A 9,713-nucleotide genomic window follows, 5' to 3' on the forward strand; every position below is an offset into this window, starting at 1 on the left:
TCATGCTCCCTGTATGACAATATGGTGTCGACTGTGATTGCTTTGTCTGTTCTGATTCTTGGTGTTCATTTTTGTGTTGTGTGTATATATATATATTTATTATACAAAATGTCTTAATGACAATAAATGTATAACCAATATCCCGTGTACAGGTTGGGGTGACGTAGGGACATCGCTAACAGAGTTACGTTCCGTGGAAGTCAGATTTGATTTCACCCACCAAGTTAAACCAGATTGAAGGATTATTAAATGTCAACATGTTGCTTTGTGAAAATGGTGAAACCGATAATGCACTGGACCAGGGTCTCTCAGTCCATTCAATATGCTTTGTCAGCTTCCAGCTAGCACTTTAAGCTACTGTAGGTCTATGTTTATGATGTCATGGATGGTGAAGGCAGCAGGTAAAGATGTAGGATCTTAATTTGATCACTCTTTGGTTGCTGAGCATTTTCCTGCATAGTAGGAAATTCTAACTTGTAGTGTATTCGAGGTTTAAAAAGGCTTCTAAAGTTTGTAATTTATACTTTAATATGACAGACTTGATTAGCCCTATCCGTTAATTATAATCCACATAATAATTCACGTTTCCCGTTGGTGCTGGATCATTTTCCTGCCATAGCAAACTGGCTCAAACTAAGATCCTTCATCTGTAGGCCTACCTATCTAAATATATATTTATATGTTATTTAAACTTTATTTAACTAGACAAAGTCAGTTAAGAACAAATTCTTATTTACAATGACGGCCTTACACCGGCCAAACCCTAACCAGGACGACGCTGGGTCATTTGTGCGCCGTCCTATGAGAGATATCCTTCATCGTCATGTGCCGTATAATGTCTACTAAGGATAATCTATGACCTGTGGGTTTAGAGTTCAGTGACTACCACTGGTCAGTAGTAGCCTATAATGTGAGATAGGCGGGCTCCTTATCAGTTGTTTTATAGATCAGCGAGCTGCGCGTGCGCACTAGGTGCGCAGACACCACTTCAATGAACACAAAGAAAAATATATTTTCGGAAAAATAAGAAAATAGTTAATATCCAATGTGTAGCATACTCTATCATTATCATTGTACCTCTAATTAGAACATTCCTGTAGGGATTGGTAAGGTTTTTTTTCTTGAGATAAGTCCTTGAATGTCTTTTCACGTGAAAGAGCGTTTATAAGGAGTTCAGTCTTAGAAACCTCTGGCACTTTTAGAAGCGAAAATAAACGTAGAGGAATTATCTGTAGTGTCCCGACAATTATAGTAGCCATTAAAAAATGGCAGCATACACATTACCGGAGGGATTCTCCGATTTTGACATGTTTGCATTCGGTTCAGCTCTTCTTGTTGGGGGTAAGTGAAATATTTTATGCCAAATATGTTGAAACGAAAGTTGTTATTTATTTGCACTAGAGAAACGGCTGCCAGAGGATGGAGCCCTGTGGGCTTTTAAAGGGATCTTAAATGGATAGGCCTAAAGAATTTAAAGTCGGACAAAACAAAAATAATTTGGCCCGAGAAATGCTTTGAAGATTCTTCAAGTAATGACAGCAATTTGGCAACTTCAAATCATCCATGTATGTCAATGTGATAATTGCTATTATGTGCTATAATTGTAAGATTATGTTTTTGTAAGGTTGAAATGTGAAAGTGAAATAAAAGTATGTGTGCTTAAAATTCAACAATTTCGGACATATCCAATACGTGTAACCTCCATTTAGTCTGTTTATATCATGGAATCTATCACAAGTTGTTTCCCTTGATGCTTTCTTTCTTTCCTGTGTGTGTTTTAGGTCTTCTTGGATTCTTCCTCAACGCCATTTCAATATTGGCCTATATTAGCGTAAAGCAAATGCGAACTCCCAGTAATTTTCTTGTGTTTAACCTTGCTGTGGCTGACATTGTGCTCAATTTAAACGGCCTGATCGCTGCTTTCGCCAGTTTATTTTATAGGTATGCATTTTTGTCCTCTGACACTGCATTCATTTTTGTGTACAATAGTTGTTGCAAAACATGCGTTTATGCATTGATCTAAAAGTGGTTTACAGAATGATTTGTGCTGACATTCTTTCTAGAGAGGCATTCAAGTAAGGCACATGTATCATGTATTTCTGAGTAGCTATAATGGATATATGCTATACTACACAAAAGGGTGATTGCTCACGAAACTAGGGAAAAAATGACTCTTTTTTTTGTTTTAGATTTTCATGAAATGTAATCCATATAAGGGTCCTTTGGAGGAAGCATTGTTGACATGTATCTGACATTTGTATCTTCAAGCATAATTGAACTTTTTTTTTTAATGAAGTTTGAAAATTTGTGACATTTTGGCCTGACCCAGGTCTCCTTTAAGACACCAACAAAATGGGCGTCAACTGTAGCTTTTCTACTTGTTCTCTAATATGAGTAGTAATTTGATTTCAAAAACATATTTTATAATTATTGAAAAATATAGAAATGTTGGTTAGGGCAAATTGTTCAACATCAATGTTGAACATCATATACTCTACGGGCGACGTAGAGAGGGATCCAGAGGGATCTCTGCTAGTTTTAAAGTTATGACCCATTTTATACAGAGAAAATGGTAGAGTAGGCAATGTGACCAATCACAGCCCTCCTTTTATTTGTATAATTTCACATCCTGCAAATCACCAGTAGAGGGTGATAATTATTTGAATACATTTTCGCATTCACCCTGTTGGTAATGCGTACTAATTGGATCATAACTCTAAAAGTATCAGGGATTCCACGGGTGGAACTTTAATATGCCTGTTATTATGCAAAAAAACTATATTTAAAAATAATGTATTTAATGTATTTATATTTTTCAATATTGACAAATGAATGTACTTTATAACAAGCATAACAAGAACAAGCAGCAGAGTTTAATATGACACCGATTTTCATCTACAGATGAAACAATATGGAGTCTTAAGGGACGAAAGGGTAAGGCCAACATGTCACAAATATTAAAATGTCAATTAATTATTTCTCAATTATCCTTTTTAAGATACAAATGTCAAATATATATCAAGAATTCAACCACCAAAAGGAACCTTCTATGTAAAAAATCCCCCAAAATCATGGTCTTCTTTTGTTAGGAGAGGAATCGCCCATAACTGTAATGTTGAACAGTTGTTAATGTATGTGATCCTGATGTCATAGTTCAACTGTATAGAATCACAACCCAAAGCAGGTGTATTTGATATAACAATTTGCAGCAATATGAGTCACCATGTTTATGCCTGATGGGAATACAAACACCAAGGCTGTGTTTAGACAGGTAGCCCAATTCTGATATTTTGTCAATAATTGTTTGGTAAAAAAACAATCAGATCGATCTTTTGTAAATAATCAGGCAAAATATCGGAATTGGGCTGCCTGTGTAAACGCAGCCTAAATGTGCTCCTCTCTTCTCGTCACCCTAGACACTGGCCCTGGGGCCAAGACGGATGTAGCAACCACGCCTTCATGGGGATGACAGCAGTTCTGGCCTCTATCAGTTTCCTGGCTACCATCGCCTGGGACAGATATCACCAATATGTGACCAGTGAGTAGTATCCTACTGTACGGCGGCAGGTAGCCTAGTGGTTAGAGCGTTGGGCCAGTAACCGAGCTGACAAGGTAAGAATATGTCGTTCTGCCCCTGAGCAAGGCAGTTAACCCACTGTTTCCCGGGCGCTGTGGATGTTGATTATGGCAGCCCCCCTGCACCTCTCTGATTCAGAAGGGTTGGGTTAAATGCGGAAGACACATTTCTTCTTTTTTTTAATATTTTTTTTTACAATTTTACCCCCTTTTTCTCCCTAATTTTGTAGTATCCAATTGTTAGTAATTACTATCTTGTCTCATCGCTACAACTCCCGTACGGGCTCGGGAGAGACGAAGGTCGAAAGCCATGCGTCCTCAAATGCGGAAGACACATCTCAGTTGAATGCGTTCAGTTGTACAACTGACTAGGTCTCCCCATTTGCCCTTTCCCAGTATGTGTTCATGTCATTTACTATAGCGTTATGGATTTATTAAACATTTTATTTATTGATGTTCTATATACATCTACAAAGCTACAAACATACTCTTGCAAATTCCAATAAACATAACTTTATTATGTTCCAGATCAGAAGCTGTTTTGGAGCACGGCCTGGACTATTTCAATCATTATCTGGGGGTTGGCCATCATCTGGGCGGCCGTCCCTCTGATTGGTTGGGGAGTTTATGACTTTGAGCCCATGAGGACCTGCTGCACACTAGACTACACCAAAGGAGACATGTAGGCTACGTTTATATTAAATTGTACGTTATTTAGCAGACATTCTTATCCAGAGCGATTTACAGTCAGAAAATGAAATGTGCGCACACCCTCATGTTCTCTCTCATCTGTGGTACAGGGAATTCCAGACCTGAAGGTAATTTAATTGTAAAACAACAACTTCCTCACACACTGTTACCTCTACACGTGTTGATGTTTCAACCAGAGACCCTACAAGACAAAGTCTAAAGATTGACTCCCAAATACCCTTCTGTCTAAACCAGCTGTTGACATCACTGTTTTGCTTAGTCAAATGTAAACAATGGAATAACAGAAACTGGGATTTAAGACAACCAAGCAGATTACCTCAAAAGTAGGCTCTTTACCCCAGTTGAAAACATCCAGCATTTCACACACAGAACGAGCACTTCCAAAAAATCTCTAATGGATTGGGATGATTCATTTCGGACAATAAAAACAATGCTGTCTAGCAATGTCTCCTGCTGACTATGGTTGCAACATTCCAAGGTTTTCAATAAGTCCCAGTTGGAAGATTCCCGGAATCAGGAGGGCAAAAATCAGGAGCTGCGGAATCCTCTAGGATTTCTGTAAAATCGGGGAATTTTGGGAAAATGACCAGAATTTAGCAACCCTAGACAAGTGAGGATACCCCATGTTTAAAGATGCACAGTATAATACAGTGTATGTCGTTATACCGTCCGTGTTCATCTCCATTCAACAGGGACTACATGACCTATATGGGAGCCCTGACGGTCTTTTACCTTATCTTCCCTGCTTATGTCATGAAGTCCAACTACGACGCCATTCACGCATACTTCAAGAAGATCCACAAGCACAGGGTAAATAAACCCTCCAACATTCCACCGTTAGAACATGTGAATGTTCTTTGGAACATTACAACGCATTATAATAATACCATTCATCTTTGGCCAGAAAAACATACTTCTCAATATACAGGGCATTCAGGAAAGTATTCAGACCCCTTTACTTTTTCCACATTCGGTTACGTTACAGCCTTATTCTAAAATAGATGAGAAAAAATACACACAAATACCCCACAAAGCGAAAATTATTTTTTAGACATTTTTGCAAATAAATAAAAAACATAAATACCTTATTTACATAAGTATTCAGACCCTTTGCTATGAGACTCGAAATTGAGCTCAGGTGCATCCTGCTTCCATTGTCACTATGTTCTGTGTGGGGGTACATAAGTCACTATGTTCTGTGTGGGGGTACATATAGTCACTATGTTCTGTGTGGCGGTACATAATAGTCACTATGTTCTGTGTGGCGGTACATAATAGTCACTATGTTCTGTGTGGCGGTACATAATAGTCACTATGTTCTGTGTGGCGGTACATAATAGTCACTATGTTCTGTGTGGCGGTACATAATAGTCACTATGTTCTGTGTGCCGGTACATAATAGTCACTATGTTCTGTGTGGCGGTACATAATAGTCACTATGTTCTGTGTGGCGGTACATAATAGTCACTATGTTCTGTGTGGCGGTACATAATAGTCACTATGTTCTGTGTGGTGGTACATAATAGTCACTATGTTCTGTGTGGCGGTACATAATAGTCACTATGTTCTGTGTGGCGGTACATAGAGTCACAATGTTCTGTGTGGCGGTACATAATAGTCACTATGTTCTGTGTGGCGGTACATGATAGTCACTATGTTCTGCTCTTTTATACATTATGTGATTTTGATATGTTATTGTGTGACTTCAAAAGCCAGAGAAGTCTAAACAGGATTAAAGTAAGTGTAGGGGTTAGAATGTATGGTAGGGACATCCCAAGGATTCCAGATAGCTCTAACCCTTAAAAGTCCCATTCAATACAACTTTATTGACTGTCTTTGTATTCCAGTGGAACACCAGCATACCACTGAGGGTTCTGTTGTTCTGCTGGGGACCCTACGAAATCATGTGCATCTACGCCTGCTTTGGCAACGCCAGACTGGTCTCTCCAAAGCTGAGAATGGTGAGCAGTTCTTTTTCTTCTATCTTTTTCCCCTTTTATTCTATTTTTTTTGTCTTTTTTTTCTTTGTTCCTTTCTCTCAGTGCTTGATAATTCTTTAGTTCAATGAAATTTGAATGGAGATTTGTTTTATTTAAATATTTTAACAAGAAAACATCTTTATTCATCTCCTAGTTGCTTCCTGTTTTGGCGAAAACGAATCCTATTTTCAACGCGTGGCTCTATTCCTTTGGGAATGAGTTCTACAGAGGAGGGGTGTGGCAGTTCCTGACTGGCCAGAAGTTTACTGAGCCGGTCGTTGTGAAGTTAAAAGGAAGATAAAGGAAGTTTTCCATTCTGACATTCTAATTCCATGGTTACACTACTGTACAGGCCATGGAATTAGAATGTTCCATTCTCACATTCTAATTATATGGTTACACTACTGTACAGGCCATGGAATTAGAATGTTCCATTCTCACATTCTAATTATATGGTTACACTACTGTACAGGCCATGGAATTAGAATGTTCCATTCTCACATTCTAATTCCATGGTTACACTACTGTACAGGCCATGGAATTAGAATGTTCCATTCTCACATTCTAATTATATGGTTACACTACTGTACAGGCCATGGAATTAGAATGTTCCATTCTCACATTCTAATTCCATGGTTACACTACTGTACAGGCCATGGAATTAGAATGTTCCATTCTCACATTCTAATTCTATGGTACAGGCTATATCCAAACAACATCCTCATCATGCACTCTTATTGCAGTAGGTTTCACATTGGAAGAATGGTATTTGTACAAGGTGGTGAACTTAATGTTTATTGTTTATTTAGCTGTCTTGGGAAACCATGGGTCCAATGTAGCTTGTCAATAGCGGTATGGTGGCTGACTCTCCATTCAAATAGACTTTGGGGAGAAGCACCTGCTATTAGATTGAAGGATGTCTCATGATTGACTAGACATAGGACACTCAGTGACGTACGTTGTAATACAAATACCACAGTAGTCTTAATGCCATGTTCATGCTGAGGGATTTGAAGGTAATACGACCAGAGATCAACATAAAAGTTGACCCAACTTAAGGTTCAAGTCATGTTAATGTAATGCCGTTTTTTCAATATTTTTTTATAGCCAATAGCTTTACTTCTAGAAGTTTCCCTGATGTATCCCTCCAGCACTGTAATAAACACAGCAAGGTATTCTGATAGGCAGCCGCTCTTCAATCTGACTCCACTGACCTTACCTGGAAATGGTGTGATTCTCAGCTACCTGTACAGCTGTAAAAGAATGAGACTTCAAAAAAGAGCTATACTCTTACCAGACCTGGGTTCAAATACTATTTGAAATCTTTAAAATACTTTAACCTGCCTGGAGTGCCAGATGGGCAGGGTATACAGTTTTTTAAACTTTAATTTTTTTTTTTTTTACAGTATACAGTTTTAAGGCAATCTCAATCGAGCCAGGATAAAGTATTGGAAATTATTTCAAATAGTGACTGAACCCAGGTGTCATTCAGCCAAGACATTTCATGCTATGGAGGTTGTTGTGTTGTTCTGACCAAGTAGATTTATTGTGTCACTTTTGGTTCCTGAGGAGTTATAGGATTGTGTCCCAAATTACACCCTATTCCCTATTTAGTGCACTATGTAGGAAACATGGTTCAATTTGAAATCTGAAGACAAAAGCCTTGATGTGATGTAACCTCTTCACAGTATAGCCACCAATCTTTCTGTGAAGAACTATTCTCTGTAGATACTTACTGTGGAGACAGAACTTAAAGAAGCAGGATCATCACCTTTTTTAAAGGAAGTGGCGAAAACCACTTCCTTTAAACACTGAATCCCACGGAGGAAGTTTGTGAATGACCAATGCTCCCTATACATAGTCTTACAATACATTACATCCCCATATAGTCTGGAGTAAACTAGATTTAACCTAATAATGTTTGGTGTATTGAATGTGTTTTTATTTTGGTTCTAATATAATATGCCTATTTAGCAGACAGATTGACAGTCATGCGTGCATATATATATATTTTAACGTATTTGTACGTTCAAACCGTAATCTTAGACTGTCACATTGTGTCCCGTTGTGACGTTTTAACTTCGTCTATCTTTGTGTAGCAGACGCCGGCATGCATAACCTTACGTAAAAAAAAAAACCAGTCAATCTACTCCATTGCAGTTGTTTGCAATGTTGTCTTTCTCAGTTTTGCCTCTACTCCCAGTCATGTGTTCTGGTCCCAGGTGAGGTAAGCATGGCAGGCATCAACACAGTGGTGTAACGCGCCAGCGCCTGTCACTGTGTCGTCTGAGCTGCTTAACACGGAGTCTCCAGTCCTGAAATAAACCTTTTAACCAGTGGAGTGAACTAATGCAGCTAAGTCCCTGACACAGCCGCCTGTCACAGTAATCCTGTTTGGCACAGCACCAGGGCCTGTCAGAGCCACATCACCCAATCAGCAGGGGTGTTGCAAATGGCAACCTATTCCCTATATAGTGCACTACTATGATCCAAGACCTAATAGCCACCTATTCCCTATATAGTGCACTACTATGAACCAAGACCCAATGGCCACCTATTCCCTATATAGTGCACTACTATGATCCAAGACCTAATGGCCACCTATTCCCTATATAGTGCACTACTATGATCCAAGACCTAAAGGCCACCTATTCCCTATATAGTGCACTACTATGAACCAAGACCTAATGGCCACCTATTCCCTATATAGTGCACTACTATGAACCAAGACCTAATGGCCACCTATTCCCTATATAGTGCACTTCAACAGAGTGGGGAATAGAGTGTCATTTGAGACGCAAACTGCAAATAGACAACAGCCTTCCTCCGGGGGAGGAGTCGGCTTTCTCCTAACTCACCTGGATGTTACAGTTTGGCAGGTTCAGAGAACCCTGTTGACCAATAAAAAGGGACCTGGATGTTACAGTTTGGCAGGTTCAAAGAACCCTGTTGACCAATAAAAAGGGACCCGAATGTTACAGTTTGTCAGGTTCAGAGAACCCTGTTGACCAATAAAAAGGGTCCTGGATGTTACAGTTTGTCAGGTTCAGAGAACCCTGTTGACCAATAAAAAGGGACCTGGATGTTACAGAGAACCCTGTTGACCAGTCAACAGTACTCTAAGAAAGTGATTACTCATTTTATACCTTTATTTTACTAGGCAAGTCAGTTAAGAACAAATTCTTATTTTCAATGACGGCCTAGGAACAGTGGGTTAACTGCCTGTTCAGGGGCAGAACGACAGATTTTGTACCTTGTGAGCTCGGGGATTTGAACTTGCAACCTTTCGGTTACTAGTCCAATGCTCTAACCACTAGGCTACCCTGCCACCTCATTACAGTATGTTTTAGGAGTGTTGACAGAATGATGTAACCAACCATTTATTTTTATACAAATTGGGCAACGTCTTGTATTTTCCTGAAATGTATACAAAATACAGTTCTGAGA

The 9,713-nt window shown here is 39.1% G+C and overlaps 1 protein-coding gene across 4 annotated transcripts; it reads left to right on the top strand.

Annotated features, from left to right (window-relative positions):
- Positions 1 to 933: 933 nt before the first annotated feature.
- LOC139399238 (RPE-retinal G protein-coupled receptor-like) lies at positions 934 to 8,181 on the top strand. Of its 4 annotated transcripts, none has more exons than XR_011631948.1 (8): positions 934 to 1,341; positions 1,782 to 1,941; positions 3,417 to 3,538; positions 4,105 to 4,258; positions 4,980 to 5,097; positions 6,135 to 6,248; positions 6,421 to 6,858; positions 6,919 to 8,181. XR_011631948.1 is itself a non-coding variant. In XM_071144756.1 (7 exons), the coding sequence occupies exons 1-7, from the start codon at positions 1,266 to 1,268 to the stop codon at positions 6,565 to 6,567; spliced, it is 891 nt and encodes a 296-aa protein (XP_071000857.1). In that variant the 5' UTR covers positions 1,135 to 1,265; the 3' UTR covers positions 6,568 to 8,181. The 4 variants fall into 4 exon arrangements, 2 of the variants coding, with proteins under 2 accessions (XP_071000857.1, XP_071000858.1); XR_011631949.1 differs by lacking the exon at positions 934 to 1,341 and adding an exon at positions 1,373 to 1,565; XM_071144756.1 differs by having other exon boundaries at positions 1,135 to 1,341; positions 6,421 to 8,181.
- Positions 8,182 to 9,713: the final 1,532 nt, after the last annotated feature.

The sequence above is a fragment of the Oncorhynchus clarkii genome, unplaced genomic scaffold (genome assembly GCF_045791955.1).
Source record: "Oncorhynchus clarkii lewisi isolate Uvic-CL-2024 unplaced genomic scaffold, UVic_Ocla_1.0 unplaced_contig_5133_pilon_pilon, whole genome shotgun sequence".
Taxonomy (NCBI): Eukaryota; Metazoa; Chordata; class Actinopteri; order Salmoniformes; family Salmonidae; genus Oncorhynchus; species Oncorhynchus clarkii.